Here is a 15,445-nt window from a genome sequence, read left to right as displayed (position 1 = left end):
CTATCTATCTATCTATCTATCTATCTATCTATCTCCTATCTATCTATCTATCTATCTATCTCCTATCTATCTATCTATCTATCTATCTCCTATCTATCTATCTATCTATCTATCTATCTATCTATTTATCTATCTATCTCCCATCTATCTATCTATCTATCTATCTATCTATCTATCTCCTATCTATCTATCTATCTATCTATCTATCTATCTATCTTCTATCTATCTATCTATCTCCTATCTATCTATCTATCTATCTATCTATCTATCTATCTATCTATCTATCTATCTATCTTCTATCTATCTATCTCCTATCTATCTATCTATCTCCTATCTATCTATCTCCTATCTATCTATCTATCTATCTATCTATCTATCTATCTCCTATCTATCTATCTATCTCCTATCTATCTATCTATCTCCTATCTATCTATCTATCTATCTATCTATCTCCTATCTATCTATCTATCTATCTATCTATCTATCTATCTATCTATCTATCTCCTATCTATCTATCTATCTATCTCCTATCTATCTCCTATCTATCTCCTATCTATCTATCTATCTATCTATCTATCTATCTATCTATCTATTCTATTCTATTCTTGTATTACATATGCTATATCTCTGTATAAATATTGATAGAAATGCATATAATTGTAACTATTTGTTTACAAATAAAAGTTTGAATATAAACTGATAAATCTATCTATCTATCTATCTATCTATCTCCTATCTATCTATCTATCTATCTATCTATCTATCTATCTATCTCCTATCTATCTATCTATCTATCTATCTATCTATCTCCTATCTATCTATCTATCTATCTATCTATCTATCTATCTATCTATCTACCTATCTATCTATCTATCTATCTATCTATCTCCTATCTATCTATCTATCTATCTCCTATCTATCTATCTATCTATCTCCTATCTATCTATCTATCTATCTATCTATCTATCTATCTATCTATCTCCTATCTCCTATCTATCTATCTATCTATCTATCTCCTATCTAACTATCTATCTATCTATCTATCTATCTCCTATCTATCTATCTATCTATCTATCTATCTTCTATCTATCTATCTATCTATCTATCTATCTATCTATCTATCTATCTCCTATCTATCTATCTATCTATCTATCTATTTAACTGTCTTCTATCTATCTATCTATCTATCTATCTATCTATCTATCTATCTATCATCATCATCTATCAATTTCTCATCACTCTCTTCAAGTGACCCGTGTGTTTCAGGAAATGCTTACGAAGTCATTCTGCCTGTAGGTGGCGCTGTTTCATGAGTGAGACTATTATAGTGTAATACTGGATGTATTTGCTTGCACAGTCTCATACTCCTCATGGATAAACTTAACACCTCACTGTAGCCGACCTATCTAACAGATGGGGACTTGGAGTAATGTATTATGTGGGTGGGTGGGTGGATAGATAGATAGATAGATAGATAGATAGATAGATAGATAGATAGATAGATAGGAGATAGATAGATAGATAGATAGATAGATAGATAGATAGATAGGAGATAGATAGATAGATAGGAGATAGGAGATATATAGATAGATAGATAGATAGATAGATAGATAGATAGATAGATAGATAGATAGATAGATAGATAGATAGGAGATAGATAGATAGATAGATAAATAGATAGGAGATAGATAGATAGATAGATAGATAGATAGGAGATAGATAGATAGATAAATAGATAGGAGATAGATAGATAGATAGATACATAGATAGATAGATAGATAGATAGATAGATAGATAGATAGGGGATAGATAGATAGATAGATAGGAGATAGATAGATAGATAGATAGATAGATAGATAGGAGATAGATAGATAGATAGATAGATAGGAGAAATTACATATAATATGAATGCAGCCCTAGATTGCTAATTCTGGTATAAGGAACTATATACCACTATAAGGAATATATATATATATATATATATATATATATATATAGAGAGAGAGAGAGAGAGAGAGAGAGAGAGACTATATATATATTTATATATATATATAAATATAAATATATATATATTAGATAGTTCCTTATCCCAGAATTGAAAATCTAGGGCTGCATTCGCACTCTTTATCTGACAGATTATTGAAGCCATAGCCTGGAACAGACTATAAACAGAGAACAGATCATAAGGGAAAGACTGAGATTTCTCCTCTTTTCAGATCTATTCCTGGCTTTGGCTTCTAAAATATGTCAGATAAATCTGTCTGTATAACGCAGCTGTCTGAGTCTGTCTAGCTGTTACTCCTCCTCCTCCTCTCAGCATGACCTGACAGCCTCGGGCATGCTGGGAGTTGTAGTTCTGCAGCAGTTGGAGCCCCTCCCAGCCCGGCCGATCTGATCGCACAGACCAGGCAGTATGGAGGGGTCCTGCTTGGTCTCCTTTCCCATGCCCACCCCATCCTCCCTCCATTGTGTCCCAGCAGCAGCTGCAGCAGCCCTGACTCCTCTCCCTCCATTCTCCTCTAATTTCCCCCCTTTAATTCTCCATTTTCGCGGCCCCCATCTCTGCAATTTGTATATGAATAACAGAATAATTTCCATCTTTTGTTTCCCCCCTTTTTTCCCCTCTTCCTGTATCTAAATAAAGATGGCTTTTTAGTATTAAAAGTGGGAGAAAATTACAGGTAATTATCTTTGACGGTAAAAACGCTGTAATCAGCAGCAGGCTAGATGAAAAATTACTCTAATTACCGCAGAGAATGGAGAGAAGGAGAAAAAAATCCCTCTTCTCGTGGATAAAACGCTAAATTGTCCCCAATGTGCGGTTCACACTGGATGGGGACTGCAGCTGGAGGCTTTGTTCACTCCTGATCCTGGGGAGACGCAGACCCTGAGACGCACAGTGGGAAAGGGGGGCAAAGAAAAAGCCACCACTTTACTAGAATGTAACAATGCAAGACCTAGAAAATGACAAGACTGATCGCTTGTGCGCCATTCTGGAGACTGGGACTTACAACAAGAGCCGCAGCCGCAGCCGCCGCACACTCCCATACAATACAGCCCCCTGGATATGGGTAAGTAATCTTTCCTTTGTGCCTAATTATAGTGACTGTCCTTTTCTTACTGCTGCCTGTAGCTGTCATTATATCGAACTCTCTATTGACTCCTGATAAATGGCTCGGTGGTTTCAAGGTTCAATGTGTGAAGGATGCCCAGGTCTGCGCCATTTATTCTCCCAGCATGGGGCTCCCTGCTAGGATGACGACACAGCCCCCCTTTACTGACAAGGCCCAGAGAGGAGGAAGCAGCTCCTCACTACTACAAATCCCAGCAACACCCCCCCCCCCCCCCCCCCCCCCCCCCCACTGCACAAACCAATTGGGAAATGGAGACCTCTAGGCAACTTGCACTTGTCGCAAAGGTCGCACAGATAGAAGCAAGTGGTGCAATGCTGGATGGATTAGTGCGCATGAGTGAGTGCAAATCCTCCCCCCCCCTTTGATATTATAGAATCCTCCTAGTACAATTACTCATTGTATATAGTAGTATAGGAAGATCCAGTCCTGCGATTTTTTTTTTTATTTTTTTTTAGAAAATGGCGCAAGCGTAGGGGTCCTATAGTGTAGCAATACAAAAGGAATCATAATGCCACAATGTCGCAGTATTCGTTGAATAATAAATAGTGTCATTTATATTGGTGGAGGATAGAGGGTTTTCTGCAACATGGGAGAGAAATTGGCGCAACTGTCGCTGCATCTTGGAAGTCTAATAATCAATTAATACGTTGCTACATTGTACTCATTTGGCGCAAAATTGCTCGTTATTCCTAGTACAAGAGCAACAACCACAACCACCACATACACCTGAACTGCTATTCCTGATGGATCCACTGCGACCTTTTCTACTGACTGCAAACCGTAATCTAGATTTACCTCTTGCTGCAAATCCCATTATATAGCGTTACAAGATGGTCCATGAGTGTGCGACATTTAGGGGAATTTTTTTACAACTTTTTAGCAATATTGTGGACAAATACTCATTGGACAGTACAATGCCGTGCGCCATTTTGGATACCCTGCGCCTCATCTCTGTCATGAGAAGTATGATATGACTGGATGGAAAGGGCTGCGACAATTTACCCCCCCCCCCCCCCCCCTGTGTGGAGTCTTATTAGCGCCTTTCATGGAACAATGAGGAGGCGCACACCAGGTCAGGAATGGAGGTCGATTTCTTTCTTTTTGTTTTTTGTTCTCCATTTATGAAAGACAATAACATATAAAGTATATACAACTAAAATTCAACAATATATACATACATCTCATCGTTATAAATGTCCCTGTAAGTAACCAGGCCCATGACCTGCGCCATTCACAGTCTAGGTAGAAAACAGTGGTTTGTCGTCTGCTCCTCAGAAAAAAAAAGTCGCATCTTTCTTCTTCACCTAAAGACGCACCGTGAAATGTCTCAGTGTGAGGAGGTTGCTGGAGTGTACTGGCTGCTTGTGCAATGCGGTCCTGTCCCTCCATGCCTTGGGATTGTGCAGCCCCTCTAAGTCCTGGGGAGGACCCCCCCACATTGGAGGCTGCAGGTCCTCCAGGATGAAGGGCTTCAAGTTATATGTGACTGAGGTTAGAAGAAGTCGCCCCGATCCTCTCCTCCACAATCGTCTCTCCAGAAGTCGCAGTGCGGGAAATGTCACATCATCTGCGACCTTTGCATTGTGTCCTGGTGCGGGGAGGAATACCAGTGAGAGTAGCCGGGCATGTAGCTGTTTGTGGCCATGTTCACACCCTTAGCGGTTCCTGAAACGTCCCAGACAGGGGGGATAGCTGGAGAGCGGGGGGAGAGGGCGGCTGAGCCGGGGAGGGGGTCGCTCTCATGGGGGTTGCCCCCCTGTTTCAGTAACTTCTTGTACTTGGAGCGTTTGTTCTGGAACCAGATCTTCACCTGTAACCGCAGAAGGGATGGGGGGTTAGACAAGATGGGGGATGTGTAGGGGGGCAGTGTATGGGGGGGGGGGTATATGGGGCCACTGTATTGGGGGATGTATAGGGGGTCAGTGTATGGGGGGGGGGGTATATGGGGCCACTGTATTGGGGGATGTATAGGGGGTCAGTGTATGGGGGGTATATAGGGCCCAGTGCATAGAGGCAATGTATAGGGGGCCAGTGTATAGGGGGGGGGTATATGGGGCCAGTGTATAGAGGGGACGTATAGGGGTCAGTGTATAGGGGGGGGGGAGGGGGTGTATATGGGGCCAGTATATAGGCGGGAATGCATAGGGGGCCAGTGTATAGAGGGGGGGGGGGTGTATAAGAGGTCAGTGTATAGAGGGGGGTGTATAGGGGGTCAGTGTATAGAGGGAATGTATAGGGGGCCAGTGTATAGGGAGGGGGGTTGTATATGGGGCCAGTGTATAGGGGGGGATGTATAGGGGGTCAGTGTATGGGGGGGTATATGGGGCCCAGTGTATAGGGGGAATGTATAGGGGGGCAGTGCATAGGGGGTGGTGTATAGAGGGCCAGTGTATAAGGGGGGGGGGTCAGTGTACAGGGGGTCAGTGTATAGAGGTCAAGTGTATAGGGGGGGTATAGGGGGCCAGTGTATAGGGGGAATGTATAGGGGGGTGTATAGGGGTCCAGTATATGGGGGGGGATGTATAGGGAGAATGTATAGGGGTCCAGTCTGTAGGGGGGGGGGGAGGTGAACAGGGGTCCAGTGCATAGGGGGGGTGTATAGGGGTCCAGTGCATAGGGGATAGTGTATAGGTGTCCAGTGCATAGGGAGTGGTGTATAGGGGTCCAGTGCATAGGGAGAGGTGTATAGGGGTCCAGTGCATAGGGAGTGGTGTATAGGTGTCCAGTGCATAGGGAGTGGTGTATAGGGGTCCAGTGCATAGGGAGAGGTGTATAGGGGGCCAGTGTATAGGGGGAATGTATAGGGGGGTGTATAGGGGGGTGTATAGGGGTCCAGTATATGGGGGGGGGATGTATAGGGAGAATGTATAGGGGTCCAGTGTGTAGGGGGGGGGGGAGGTGTACAGGGGTCCAGTGCATAGGGGGTGGTGTATAGGGGTCCAGTGCATAGGGGATAGTGTATAGGTGTCCAGTGCATAGGGGGTGGTGTATAGGTGTCCAGTGCATAGGGAGTGGTGTATAGGGGTCCAGTGCATAGGGAGAGGTGTATAGGGGGCCAGTGTATAGGGGGAATGTATAGGGGGGTGTATAGGGGGGTGTATAGGGGTCCAGTATATGGGGGGGGATGTATAGGGAGAATGTATAGGGGTCCAGTGTGTAGGGGGGGGGGGAGGTGTACAGGGGTCCAGTGCATAGGGGGTGGTGTATAGGGGTCCAGTGCATAGGGGATAGTGTATAGGTGTCCAGTGCATAGGGGGTGGTGTATAGGTGTCCAGTGCATAGGGAGTGGTGTATAGGGGTCCAGTGCATAGGGAGTGGTGTATAGGGGTCCAGTGCATAGGGGGTGGTGTATAGGGGGATAGTGTAATATTATTATTATTATTATTATTATTATTATTATTATTATTATTATTATTATTAATTATTATTATTATTATTATAAGATATTTGTGGTAATATAAGACTCATAGAGTTAAATATAACCTCACGCAAAATATAGCAATGTAAGGACATGTCCCTAATATAATTAGCTAGTACTGGTAGTTCTCTGTCCATCGAATAATGGTAACATAATACATACTTACTAATAGTAATAATAATAATAATAATAATATAGTCCATCTATCATATATAGTGCTTGTGTATGTGAGTATAATTATATATATACATGCATACACGCACAGACACACACTTATACATAAGCTCACACACACAATTCATTAGGATTGTGGATTAGACGAGGTTGTAGCAGAGCTGAGATTGTCATTTGCTTATTCATTTTAGGATACACATCGGATACACTGAGCTCTGCTCCATCTGTAATGTGGTGTCTATACACATGTGTCATACAGGGCATTGTGTGGCTGCTGGCTATTCTCCCCTGTCTCTCAGGTGTTGGGGGGTGACACCATATAATATGGGAAGGGCTGCACATTAGCATAGCCTCATTTGTAGTGCACAGTGTTTGTGTGGCAGCTCATTGTTTGGGCAAATGTTTTTGTAGTGATCAAAGCTTTGTAAGTGATTGGAGTCCAAAGCCCAAAACCTGATCTGCAGCATCACAGGAGCTGCCTGCAGGGAGAGAGTACAGCATCATACAGGCTATAGTACAGGGAGGCTAACATTCTATGTATGGATCTACATCTATCTTCTATCTATCTATCTCCTATCTATCTATCTATCTATCTATCTATCTATCTATCTATCTATCTATCTATCTATCTCCTATCTATCTATCTATCTATCTATCTATCTATCTATCTATCTCCTATCTATCTATCTATCTATCTCCTATCTATCATCTATCTATCTATCTATCTATCTATCTATCTATCTATCTATCTCCTATCTATCATCTATCTATCTATCTATCTATCTCCTATCTATCTCCTATCTATCTCCTATCTATCTATCTATCTATCTATCTATCTATCTATCTCCTATCTATCTATCTCCTATCTATCTATCTATCTATCTCTATCTATCTATCTCCTATCTATCTCCTATCTATCTATCTATCTCCTATCTATCTATCTATCTATCTATCTATCTATCTATCTATCTATCTATCTATCTATCTATCTATCTATCTATCTATCTATCTCCTATCTATCTATCTCTATCTATCTATCTCCTATCTATCTATCTATCTATCTATCTATCTATCTATCTATCTATCTATCTATCTGTGATGATGATGAGGGTTGTTACCTGTGTCTGAGTTAGGCCCAGTGAAGCAGCCAGTTCTGCCCTCTCTGGAAGTGCTAGGTATTGTGTTTGCTGGAATCGATGATTTAGAGCCTGAAGCTGAAGACTGGAGTATATCGTCCGAGGTTTCCTGATCTTTTTCCCTTTGCCATTAAACCTGATTTCCCCATTTTCAATGACTGTCGTTTTCTGTTGATCAACTAGAGAAATAATAAAATAGATAATATATTAGTATTTACAGATAGTAATAATAGCAGTAATATTAATACCAATAATGAATAATAATAATAATAATAATAATAATAAATCATAAAATTTATATTTAGAATAACTGCCAATGTAATATGTTTACAAATAATTAACAATTTTTACAAACAATAAATTATAAAGTCATGCGTTTCTAAATAATGCAGTAATGTAAAATATTACCCAATTCTACTTATTATTATTTACAATATATACGGGTCATGCTTCTATTATTAGTATAATTGGAATATAATATAATAATACTAATATACGAATATATATATATATTTTTTATTTTTTTTTCTATAAAATAATAATAATACAAATCAAACCATACTAACACATACTCATCATCATCATTATAACCCTATAATAATCAGATCTGCCATAAATCAGGATCAGAAATGACAACCTAGCAGTGATCAGTCCCCCAGCAGGAGGACATAATAAGCAGTAATGACTGGAGGTCCCATAATTGATGTCTTTTCTGCAGTAGAACCACAAGACCCAGCAGTCCCCGCCCCCCCCTCCATGCCCCTTTTCTCAGCTCTTGGCACATCTTGGCGCTGGGTTATTTCCCTCTTCTCTCAGCTTCTATTATAAATCTCTGCAGCCAACAAGGTTTTTACACGGCTAATTTACTTTATGTCACCAATGTATTTACTGCCCAGAGAGGAGAACAAGCGCTGATACCAGCCAGAGAGCAGAAAGTCATCAGCCCTGACACCTGGGGGGATCAGGCCTGGGCTGCCTACAACATCTATCTATCTATCTATCTATCTATCTATCTATCTATCTATCTATCACCTATCTATCTATCTATCTATCTATCTATCTATCTACCTATCTATCTCCTATCTATCTATCTATCTACCTATCACCTATCTATCTATCTATCTATCTATCTATCTCCTATCTATCTATCTATCTATCTATCTATCTATCTATCTATCTATCTATGTATCATGTCAACATCTTTCCCTCTCATATCTATAGACAATATTCAGTCATGTGGGTGAATCTACTGGGCATTGACAAGAGGAAAGAGTAACCAAAAAAGTAAAAATTATAAAAATTAAAAATATATAAAAAGGAAAAAAAAATACACGTGGTATGGTTATATATATTAGATAAATAGAGAGGAGAGAGAGAGAGAGAGAGAGAGAGAAAGAAAGAAAGAAAGAAAGAAAGAAAGAAAGAAAGAAAGAAAGAAAGAAAGAAAGAAAGAATATAAGAGGTAGATAGATTAGATAGCTAGATAGGAGATAGATAGATAGATAGATAGATAGATAGATAGATAGATAGATAGATAGATAGATAGATAGATAAATAGATAATAGATAGATAGATAGATAGATAGATAGAAGATAGATAGATAGATAGATAGATAGATAGAAGATAGATAGATAGATAGATAAATAGATAGATAGATAGATAGATAGATAATAGATAGATAGGAGATAGATAGATAGATAGATAGATAGATAGATAGATAATAGATAGATGATAGATAGAGAGATAGGAGATAGATAGAGAGATAGGAGATAGATAGATAGATAGATAGATAGATAGATAGATAGATAGATAGATAGATAGATAATAGGAGATAGATAGATAGATAGGAGATAGATAGATAGATAGATAGATAGATAATAGATAGATAGATAGATAATAGATAGATGATAGATAGAGAGATATAGATAGATAGATAGATAGATAGATAGATAGATAAATAGGAGATAGATAGATAGATAGATAGATTGATAGATAGATAATAGATAGATAGATAGATAGATAGATAGATAGATAGATAGGAGATAGATAGATAGATAGATAGATAGATAGATAGGAGATAGATAGATAGATAATAGATAGATAGATAATAGATAGATAGATAGATAGATAGATAGATAGATAGATAGATAGGAGATAGATAGATAGATAGATAGATAGATAGGAGATAGATAGATAGATAGATAGATAGATAGGAGATAGATAGATAGATAGATAGATAGATAGATAGATAGATAGATAGGAGATAGATAGATAGATAGATAGATAGATAGGAGATAGATAGATAGATAGATAGATAGGAGATAGATAGATAGATAGATAGATAGATAGATAGATAGATGATAGATAGATAGATAGATAGATAGGAGATAGATAGATAGGAGATAGATAGATAGATGATAGATAGATGATAGATAGATAGATAGATAGATAGATAGATAGATAGGAGATAGATAGATAGATAGATAGATAGATAGATAGATAGATAGATAGATAGATAGATAATAGATAGGAGATAGATGGATATTACATGTACTGTAGCTAGCAGCATGTGTTCTGTGCACTGATACGAGGACTGGCGACCAGTAGCTCCCAGTTTACCTAGTGCTGGTGATGTCGCCAGTGGCGAAAAATAACTGTAGCGCATTACAAATGACATTACAGCCCAGTCCACACACTGCGGCAGCGGCCCTATCTCTTGCTATACATCATCACTCATCCTGGTCTCTATCAGTACCGCAGACCTGAGCGCTGAGATCCCGCGGAGCCGTTACAGCCGTTACTCCCGCGTTCCATCTACTATACTGAAACTGATACAATTATAAATATTTAAAAACACAAATATAGGAAGCGGGAGATCACGTGGTATAATAGCACGGGAGATAGGCCTGTATCAGCGTTATATCAGTACAGGAAATATATATCAGCGTTATATCAGTAGAGGAAATATATATCAGCGTTATATCAGTACAGGAAATATAATTGTATCAGCGTTATATCAGTACAGGAAATATATATCAGCGTTATATCGGTACAGGAAATATAATTGTATCCGTGTTATATCAGTACAGGGAATATAATTGTATCCGTGTTATATCAGTACAGGGAATATAATTGTATCAGCGTTATATCAGTACAGGAAATATAATTGTGTCAGCGTTATATCGGTACAGGAAATATAATTGTGTCAGCGTTATATCAGTACAGGAAATATAATTGTGTCAGCGTTATATCGGTACAGGAAATATAATTGTGTCAGCGTTATATCGGTACAGGAAATATAATTGTATCCGTGTTATATCAGTACAGGGAATATAATTGTATTATATTAGTACAGAAAATATAATTGTATCAGCGTTATTTCAGTACAGGGAATATAATTGTATCCGTGTTATATCAGTACAGGGAATATAATTGTATCCGTGTTATATCAGTATAGGGAATATAATTGTACCGTGTTATATCAGTACAGGGAATATAATTGTACCGTGTTATATCAGTACAGAGAATATAATTGTATCCGTGTTATATCAGTACAGGGAATATAATTGTACCGTGTTATATCAGTACAGGGAATATAATTGTACCGTGTTATATCAGTACAGGAAATATAATTGTACCGTGTTATATCAGCACAATTGTTTCTGTTATAGCAGCACAGCAGATATAATATCACAACGGATGCTAAATATCATATACATCATATATAATACGAGGAATAATAACCTGAGACATTGGACGTGGTAATTAATATCTAATATCCTGTGTAATGATAATAAATAGTATAATGGGGAGGGTATAGGCATGGGCATTGTACATTGATACATCTGTAATTATCATGGCGGAAGCAGGTGTAACACAGGATTGGGGTGCATGGCCTGAGGAGGTGTGAGGACAGTCATTTTTGGGGTGTATTATACACTCAGTAGCCAGGGGATATGAAGGAAGAGAAGCTGGGCGTATGCGATGGGCTGAACTGAACATTGTGCCAAGTGGTAAAGGTGCAGAGGATATACCATGGTTAGCTATTATTGACGAATTTCTCCAGGTGGTAGGGAGGGGCAAGGTGCATGGCACGGAGGAATATGAAGCATTGTGTCAGGTGCCAGGGTGCATGGCATGGTAGGTTGCATTGTGCCAGGGTACATGGTCGGTTGCATTGTGCCAGGGTACATGGTGGGTTGCATTGTGCCATGGTGCATGGTGGGTTGCATTGTGCCAGGGTGCATGGTGGGTATCATTGTGCCAGGGTACATGGTGGGTTGCATTGTGCCAGGGTACATGGTGGGTTGCATTGTGCCAGGGTGCATGGTGGGTATCATTGTGCCTGGGTGCATGGTGGGTTGCATTGTGCCAGGGTACATGGTGGGTTGCATTGTGCCAGGGTGCATGGTGGGTATCATTGTGCCAGGGTGCATGGTGGGTTGCATTGTGCCAGGGTAAATGGTGGGTTGCATTGTGCCAGGGTACATGGTCGGTTGCTTTGTGCCATGGTGCATGGTGGGTTGCATTGTGCCAGGGTGCATGGTGGGTATCATTGTGCCAGGGTACATGGTGGGTTGCATTGTGCCAGGGTGCATGGTGGGTTGCATTGTGCCAGGGTGGGTTGCATTGCATGCAGGGGGCAGGTTGTGGCCTCACCTGGGTCCTCGGTGCGGGTCTGGGTGGCCGTGCTGCTGGAGCTGCTGCTGTTGTACGACTGCAGGTAGGGGCTGTGCTGGCTCATGTACGGGTAGGCTGCCGCGGCTGCTGCCAGGGATCGGTTGTACTGAGAGTTGCTGCCGCCGTAGGACGAGCTGTCGTGCTGGTGGTGATGGTGGTGATGATGAGGGTGGGAGCCGGAGTGCAGGCAGTGCAGGGGGTAGTGACTGGCAGCCATGCCCGGGGAGCTCTGCTGGGAGTGGGAGCTCTGCTGCTGACCAAACTCCATAAAGGCAGACTTGGACGAGTCCTGAGCTTCCAAGCCTTCAGCCATCGTAGTCATGGTCATCATCAAACTTTGTGATTGAAGGCAACCTACCCCCTCCCACCCCTGAGAGGCCACCTACCCTATACTTAGTGCAATCCCCCTTCCTGCTGCACTGACAGCCAGGCCTGCAGGATGGAGGGATGGAGGTGCACGAGGCTTGCAGCAGCTTCTCCCCTTGTTGTTGTTGTTGTTGATGATGATGATGATGATGATGATGATGATGTTATTCCCCCTTAATTCCCATTGTTTGGGTTGTGCAGTGGGTGCAGAGATTTAAGGTGGATTCTGTTAAAGTTCAGCTTCTGCTTTTAGACTTAGACAAGTAGAATGGTTTGTCTCCAAAGGGCAGCGCCTCCCGATTGGTCAGTCAACCCCTGACGTCACAATCCCTCTGCTCCTACTGGCTTTTTTCCTGTGTCTGAGCCTGAGCCTGAGCCCACCTTTCTGAGACTCAGCTCCCCTTACACATCCTGCAGGAGGGATGCACAGTGCACAGCACCGAGTCACAGGCTGCAGGGGGAGGGGGGCACACATAGGGAAGAGTACAGCACCGAGTCACAGGCTGCAGGGGGAGGGGAGGGGGCACACATAGGGAAGAGTACAGCACCGAGTCACAGGCTGCAGGGGGAGGGGAGGGGGCACACATAGGGAAGAGTACAGCACCGAGTCACAGGCTGCAGGGGGAGGGGGGCACACATAGGGAAGAGTACAGCACCGAGTCACAGGCTGCAGGGGGAGGGGGGCACACATAGGGAAGAGTACAGCACCGAGTCACAGGCTGCAGGGGGAGGGGAGGGGGCACACATACTGCATAGGAAAGAGTACAGCACCTAGTCACAGAGACACAGGCTGCAGGGGGAAGGGGTAAATGCCTATTGCAGCCTATATAGGAGAGAGTACAGCACAACATACTGCACTTACACAGATTGCAGGGGGAGGGGAGGGGGTGCATACATACTGCACTTACACAGGTTGCAGGGGGAGGGGAGGGGGTGCATACATACTGAACTTACACAGGTTGCAGGGGGGGTGCATACATACTGCACTTACACAGGTTGCAGGGGGAGGGGAGGGGGTGCATACATACTGCACTTACACAGGTTGCAGGGGGAGGGGAGGGGGTGCATACATACTGCACTTACACAGGTTGCAGGGGGGAGGGGAGGGGGTGCATACATACTGCACTTACACAGGTTGCAGGGGGAGGGGAGGGGGTGCATACATACTGCACTTACACAGGTTGCAGGGGGAGGGGAGGGGGTGCATACATACTGCACTTACACAGGTTGCAGGGGGGAGGGGAGGGGGTGCATACATACTGCACTTACACAGGTTGCAGGGGGGAGGGGGTGCATACATACTGAACTTACACAGGTTGCAGGGGGAGGGGAGGGGGTGCATACATACTGCACTTACACAGGTTGCAGGGGGGAGGGGGTGCATACATACTGAACTTACACAGGTTGCAGGGGGGAGGGGGTGCATACATACTGCACTTACACAGGTTGCAGGGGGAGGGGGTGCATACATACTGCACTTACACAGGATGGGGAAGGGGCACATACATATTGCAGTCTTCCTAGCAGATGGTACAGCACCGAGTCACATGCACTGTCACACCGCTTTCTCTTCCTAGACAGTGATGAGAATACAGACAATCTGTACAGCACCGAGTCCCATACACACAACCTGCTGCTACCTTCTATGCGAGGGGAGGTGCAGCTACATCCACTGTACAGCACCGTGTCCCTACCTAGAAGGGGTTAATGCACAGCACCGCGCACATATACACAGCCGGGAGAGTCTTTTGCACTGGGCGCCATAATTCTCACTATATCAGGCAACTATATTACAAGATAGCTGACGTTTTTAACCCTTTGTGCTGCTGCTGCAACAACCCATTCTTTGTCAGCCCCCTCCCCTCCTTCTCTGGCCGTTTCTGTACATGTATCGATTGTGCGACATTTCCAACCCGTTGTGCGCCAGTTTAATGATGGTGATGGTGATGGTATAACCACTGGTACTTTTACTGCGAATTAACCCATTGCACGCCAGCTGGATGATTCCCATTGATCTGCCCCTTTCTCTTGCACCCCTCTCTTTCTCTTTAACCCCCCACCCCCCTTGCACATGAGTTCACCCCCCTCCATTATTTGGTGCATTTAATAGCTGGGATCAGATATTGATCCTGATCATAGGGTAGTCAGACCAGGGTGGGCAATGAAGTGACAGTTCTGCCCTCAGGAGCTGCACTCCACTAGCTGTAATGTCATCAAATCTATGCAAATTGGACATGTGGTTAGAGTGGTTTTGGCAGATCCTGATTACCGTAGCAGATCCTGAAGCCTCCATAAAGGTCTATGGGCCTTGCTGTAACCCCCCAACACGTTCTATGTTATTGTCAATATTGTTAATGATAAAAATAGAAATTGTCGCACAGGTCTGTTATTTTTACAGGGGGGAGAAAGGCGCAATTAGAGCCGTAATCAGCAATACGGAGAGATCTGCCGTGATTAACTGCGCCGCTTTCCTCCCATGCTGGAAAATGGAGAACAATTTGCTGCTGTAATGATTGTGGACGGGGGTTTATTTTGGG

General features: G+C 42.4%; 1 protein-coding gene and 1 long non-coding RNA gene across 2 annotated transcripts in view; one reads left to right on the top strand and one right to left on the bottom strand.

The window, feature by feature from the left end:
* Positions 1-4,318: 4,318 nt before the first annotated feature.
* Positions 4,319-12,996, bottom strand: DLX6 (distal-less homeobox 6). The gene is made up of 3 exons (XM_069960621.1): positions 12,522-12,996; positions 7,845-8,041; positions 4,319-4,944 (listed from the first exon to the last, which is right to left on the bottom strand). The coding sequence occupies exons 1-3, from the start codon at positions 12,871-12,873 to the stop codon at positions 4,693-4,695; spliced, it is 801 nt and encodes a 266-aa protein (XP_069816722.1). The 5' UTR covers positions 12,874-12,996; the 3' UTR covers positions 4,319-4,692.
* Positions 11,916-15,445, top strand: part of LOC138784919 (uncharacterized) — a 48,519-nt gene continuing 44,989 nt past the window's right edge. The window contains exon 1 of the long non-coding RNA XR_011361977.1: positions 11,916-12,002. This is a non-coding gene — a long non-coding RNA (uncharacterized lncRNA). The remainder of the gene's footprint in view (positions 12,003-15,445) is intronic.

Source organism: Dendropsophus ebraccatus, chromosome 2 (assembly GCF_027789765.1).
Source record: "Dendropsophus ebraccatus isolate aDenEbr1 chromosome 2, aDenEbr1.pat, whole genome shotgun sequence".
Taxonomy (NCBI): domain Eukaryota; kingdom Metazoa; phylum Chordata; class Amphibia; order Anura; family Hylidae; genus Dendropsophus; species Dendropsophus ebraccatus.
This window is presented reverse-complemented; position numbering and strand designations above follow the sequence as displayed.